This window comes from Uloborus diversus, chromosome 5 (genome assembly GCF_026930045.1).
Source record: "Uloborus diversus isolate 005 chromosome 5, Udiv.v.3.1, whole genome shotgun sequence".
Taxonomy (NCBI): domain Eukaryota; kingdom Metazoa; phylum Arthropoda; class Arachnida; order Araneae; family Uloboridae; genus Uloborus; species Uloborus diversus.
In genome coordinates this window covers 84425358-84431475 of record NC_072735.1, presented here as the reverse complement: position 1 = coordinate 84431475, position 6118 = coordinate 84425358, and the positions used below count along the sequence as shown (strand labels likewise).

General features: G+C 34.0%; 1 protein-coding gene across 1 annotated transcript in view; it reads left to right on the top strand.

Annotated features, from left to right (window-relative positions):
• Positions 1-1058: 1058 nt before the first annotated feature.
• LOC129222992 (homeobox protein ceh-30-like) overlaps positions 1059-6118 on the top strand; it is a 44242-nt gene continuing 39182 nt past the window's right edge. The window contains exon 1 of the mRNA XM_054857555.1: positions 1059-1290. Coding sequence (XP_054713530.1) covers positions 1059-1290 — 232 coding nt within the window. The remainder of the gene's footprint in view (positions 1291-6118) is intronic.

The window sequence follows — 6118 nt, the reverse complement described above, 5'->3', positions numbered from 1 at the left end:
GCCACAAAGAAAAAAAAAATGTTTATTCGAAAAACATACCACAAATTTTATTTTGAAAAAGAAGTCAATACCATCGTCAACTCCTTCCAAGAGATACCAAAACTAATTACCACATTTCAAACCATTGAAACAGTTTGTTCAGTGTGTCAAAACACCATAAAATCTTTTTTCGAAACATTTTGCAACAGACCGACCTTAAACGACGACTCTGCTGAAGCTGAAGTGTGGAAAATGGATAAGGAAAAATCCAAACACACACACTCACACATACGACTGTGTACAGAAGATACCGTTATATTTTACGCTCTGCCGTTCACACGAACTTAGAAGAATGCGACGCCACAACTTGTTCGTGCATGATAGCCCATCGCCATCATTTGATGATTTCGTTTTCCAGTTGAATCGTTCCGCCAGCAATTTGTTAGCTGGAACCGTATCGCTTTTATTTGTTTACTCAGTTGGAAACGAAAGCTATAGATTGATTGGCTTTGGGACTTCAGACGATCCTTTTTTTTTAGGGGCAAAGAATGATTGCGAAATGGGTTATGTGCTGTACCTCAGCACAAATAATTGGTTTACACTTGATTGAAAATGTGATATAATAGCTGGAATGGGTTGATGTCTTCTTTTTCCAGTGGTAGACATATGAGAAGATTAATGTGGATTACTGGCTGTCGAACGCTTTATTACGAAGTATGCTTGTTCTTATCATGAATAAATAATATAGTAAAATATGTTGTTTATATTCCAGCAAACTTTAGAAATCTGGTAGCCAGAGAGAACAAAATTTTTTAGCCGCCTCTTCTTTTTTTTCCCTACCACCACATTTTTTGTAAACCAAAAACGAAAGTAATTGAACAACAAATTAGCTTTTAAACTGCAAGTAAAACATTTTAAATTATCAGTTTAAAAAAAGGTTAATATAGCGAATTAGTGGAATGTTAGTTGCATAATAAAGCGTTGATAATTAAGGGCGCCCCAAAGAGGGCGCCAACCTTGACTCCCAAAGGGAGCACAGATGCGAGGGCGAAAAAAAAAGGAAGGAAGGAAAGAAAACAATGGCGCTCTCTCTCAAGTTCAAGGTCACGGAAAAAAAAGAAAGAAAGCAAGGCGCAGAGGATCGAGGGCGCAAGGACGCACAGAAGGGAGGGCGCACCGGCCCGCGGCTTGATGGACCGTCGGACCAGTTCACCCCTGTTGATAATGCAAGCAGGAATACTTCATTTTTGAAAAAAATGTTTTCTGACAGCCTGTTTATGGAAGATCATCAAGACGAAGACCTTAGAAAAGGTGCAGGGACTGCCTGCTATAGGTGAGGATATAGGGTAAATTAGGAAAAGCTTCTAAAGAAGGCCAAGGTCCACAAAGGGCTGTCGTGTTGATGCTGATGAAAGGCTTTAAATTACTATCGCATATTCAAATCTTAGATCGATGATTGGGTAGTTGAAACTTAGTGGTACTTTTCATGCTACTTACGGCAGTTTCTAAATTAAGCTCAATAAAAGCTTCAAATCAGCATTGCATGTTCAAATCTTAGATTGATGGTTGGGTAATTGAAACTTTGCGATACTTTTCCTGTTACTTTTTTTCAATTCAGCGTTTGTGATACATTTTGGTTAACCAGGAAATTGTACATTGATATTATTTAATGCATTAGAAAGACTCCTTCCCTTCGTGATAGCTGTCATTTCTACCACAAAAAAATCTGAGGTTGCTGATCAAACAGAACACTTTCGAACATAAAAGGTATCTGAAAATTTAAACGCAAAATCATCGCGCCATTTTCTGATCATAACACGAGGCGAGTATGCATGCAAAGTTTATATTCACTTAGAGGAAAACGCAAAACACGCAAAAGTCGCCTTTTTTTTATTTCAAAGCTGTGTTCTATTCTTATACGCTCGCTGCGTTCTGTTTTGAATGATATTTTGTTGCGTTAAATGGCAACCCAAACAAGAACATTTAGATGTAATCATCAGTATGAAAGAATACAGCGGAAGCTGTGTGAACAATAATATGCTATTATTGTTGTTAAGCTTCTATTAGTTTCGCTTCTGTTTAAATAAGGAAAGTGAAAGACTTTTAAATGGTCATAGTTCAACGTCGCTGAGAGTACAAATTTGGGACTGAAAAGTGATTTTTTTAGCTCATGTAGCTTTATCATGCATTTTATATTCAAGTTAGAAATAAATGAGAGCAGTTTTCCTGTACTTTTATTTTTCAAGGAAAGTGTTTTACCTTTTCCCAGAAAATTTTAAGTTTTAATAAACAGAATATATACTAAAGAAAGCAACTAGAAGTATGATTTTTTGATGAGTCAAATCAATCTAATGAATCTTTTAAAATCGATTTTTTTTTACTGCTTCCTCCATGCAAAAGATCATGGGGAGGGAGGCGGAGGGGTATATCAAACGATGTATAATCAAAACTATGGGAAGTTTCCACAACAGTCTCAATAATTTATGACCCAATGAAAACTTCGAGATAAAGGAATTTTCGAGTTATATCATTGCAATGATTATGAATTAGGACCATGCTGAAATGACGCGACACATAAAAGCGTAGACGTAATAATGGTACTTTAATATGCTTGCCATTTTAATGAATATTAGCTGCTAATTGCCGATTTCGAGAATTAGCCATTGAGATACAAAGTTAACTCATTGAATACCTTTATTATAATGCTGCTTGGAACATGAAAGGATATATTAGCAAACAATATCTGGATCTGCTTTGCAAGGTAGGCTAAATTGTGCATTTCCAGGCTTCTGTGTCTATAAAACAACTGGTATTAGCTGGTTGTCTGTCTCACCTCATTGCAGAAAAGAAGCTATGTTCCTCTTAAATATGATTAAGAAAATTTAATGTATTAATTTATTATTTATTTCACTTGAAACAATTCTCACGTATATTGAAAACAGCTGTCGAAATATCAACTTATGGAAAGCGTATAATGGGTCTTTCTCACAGAAATGGTACAAATCACGTCCTACACTTTTGAATTTTTTATATCAATTTTAATAACTTCCACCAAATAATCCACCTAACTGTATAATAAAGTATCAATGGTTTGTGGTTTGTACATGAGAAATTTATGAATGGTCTTGAAATATTTTGACCACTCCGTATGACAGTGGACAAATAAGCTTAAAAAAGTCGTTCCAATAATAAAGAAAAATTAATCACCAGAACAAGCATAAAATGAACCAACGACTCTAAAGTGGTTACTCTGTCGGCTATTCTAAAAGAAAAAACTTTTTTTTTTTTTGAACAATCACGAATTGCCAATTATCCTCACTCGATTTGGATCTTCTCGTGGGCGGTGGCATCCATACTACGTGCAATCGACTTTATTTATAAACGACCCTCTTGTCTTTACAAAACAACATCTAGCATCCAGCCCCTGCATGGCATTAGTTTGAATTTTGACACCTTGAGTTCAATTTATGTTTTTCATAATTATGATTGCGATAGGAGCCATTTGCAGAAACAAGGAGCCCTACGAGTATGGTCCTCACAATTCATGTTTGCGAAAAACATAATTTGAATTCAAGATGTCAAAATTCAAATTAATACCAAGGGTTAGATACTGAATGCTGGAATTTTTTTCCTTTAGTTCGTTTTTTCCCCCTTTTTCCTTTTTTTTTTTTTTTTTTTTGAGCAATCACGAATTGCTCATTGTCCTCACTTGATTGAAGTCCACGTTCCGTGTCACTTTTGTGTCCGGGGCCTACGCGTCCGCCACGACGCGTAGACATGGACGGACATAGACGAACCGTCGCGACGGTCCGTCCATGTCCGTTTGAATCGACTTTATTTTATCATTGACATAAACATAACAGAGTGGAGTAATTCCATTTCAAATCAGGCAGGCAGGTATGAAAAGTGTCACATGACCACCACCGATGTGTTTGAAAAAATTACAGTAGTTACAACTAAGGGACAGATGAAATATCCCAAAAGGAGTTTGCAAGAAAATATTTTTTCTTCAGTTCAGCCTACTAAAATTCTGCACAAAATCCGCCATTTTGGAAAAAAACAGCAAAACACTCCATTTGAAATGGACACTATTTCAAAAGTAGTTATCCTATTTGAATAATTCTTTTTTCTAAAAATAAATAAGGACTCATATATCATATAGACATTGTTTTTGAAAATTTAGTTTGGATTTTCGATAAAGAAAAAAAAAATTATTTTTGTGGCGAAAAAACTGCATTTTTACCGATTTTATGATTTTTTTCTCCATGAAAAAAAAAGTTTTTTTAACTAAACGGAGATGGCAGCCTAAAGCCCTTATATGATAGTTCATAACATATTTTATTATAATCCTTAGATGCATACAGCCTTGGAAATAAAATTTGAAATTTTCAAAAATTAGCGATTTTTGAAGTGAGATTATTCACAAAACCAATTTTTTAAAAATCTAAAAATTGGCTCATTTGAACCCCATCTAAGCTTAACAAGTGGATATACACCGCATCCCGTATTTTTCTCCATAAAATGTTTTATGATTTTTTGAAAGTGACCTTATCGCCCATGGCATGCATGTAACATAAAAATGTCTAATAACTTCAGTTACTGAAATTCTGATTATATTAATGCCTAATAGCTACAATAATGGAGCACTTTATCAGCCATAACTGAAATCTTATTGACTTTTAATAATATACCTGTAACAACGCTTTTGATGACCCAGTCAATTCGTCTTTTTGTATGACTCTGTGTGTAATTATAGCAGAGCCTTTGGTGACCATCTGACTTCGTTAAATAAATATATTTTTCTGCTGATCAGCGCCTAATTGTTTTGGGAGCTGAGCTCCCAAACTTCCTTATTTGTTTCACTCAAATTTTTGTATTTTTGACCGAATTCAGGCCACTTAAGCACTAAAATAAATTCTGAAGACTATAGGGCTCCTTTTGTTTAGAAATTGGATCCCTGGCTATAATAGCTACCTTTGGTGATCTGTTTGGTCACCTCAGCTTACAACCACTTTAACCATGTTCAATTGATTACTTCTCTCATAAAACAGGTGGGCGTTTAAAATTCTTAAACTATAGGTTAGTTTTGCGTTTTGAATTTAGTATACCTATACTTATGTATAAAAGTAATCATATACGAGGTAGGATTCAAAAATTCTGGGACAACATTCACCAATGACAACCAAAGCACGAAATTAAAATTAATCGTTTTAAATGCATTGTACTGTTCTTCCCTTTGATGGTTTCCCCTGTCATGTAAATGAGTTGCGCGTTGTAATTGAAAGAGAAAAAATGTGATTCGTTGCGGCATATGAAAGTAACGGTGAAGGCATAACTTTGGAGACAAGATAAACTAATATTGACACAAGATAAAGGAAAGATTTTAGCTGTTACTGATAAAGTACATCATTATCGTAGCTATTATGCATTAATATAATCAGAATTTCAGCGACTGAAGTTATTAGACATTTTTATTTTACATGCATGCCATGGGCGATAAGGTTTTCAAAAAATCATAAAGCATTTCATGGGAAAAAATACAAGATGCGGCGTATATCCATTTGTTAAGCATTAGATGGGGTTCAAATGAGCCAATTTTTAGATTTAAAAAAAAAAATGGGTTCTTTGAGTAATCCCACTTCAAAAATCGCCAATTTTTGAAAATTTTCAAAATTTCAAATTTTACTTCTAAGACTGTATGCATTTAAGGATTATAATAAAATATGTTATGATACTATCATATAAAGGCTTTAGACTGCCATCTCCGTTTAGTGAAAAAAAAATCATGGAGGAAAAAAAAAACATAAAATCGGTAAAAAGGCAGTTTTTTTCGCCACAAATATATATATACTTTTTTTCTTTATTTAAAAAAAAAAAAAAAAAAAAAAAAAAAAACCTAACTAAATCTTCAAAAACGAGGTCTAGAGGATATATGGGTCCTTATTTATTTTTTTGAAAAAAGAATTATTCAAAGAGGTTAAATATTTTTGAAATAGTGTCCATTTCAAACAGAGTGTTTTGCTGTTTTTTTTTTCCAAAATGACCGATTTTGTGCAGAATTTTAGTAGCCTGTAACTGAAGAAAATTTTTTCTTCTTGCAAAATCTTTTTGAGATATTTCTTATGTCCCTTAGTTGTAA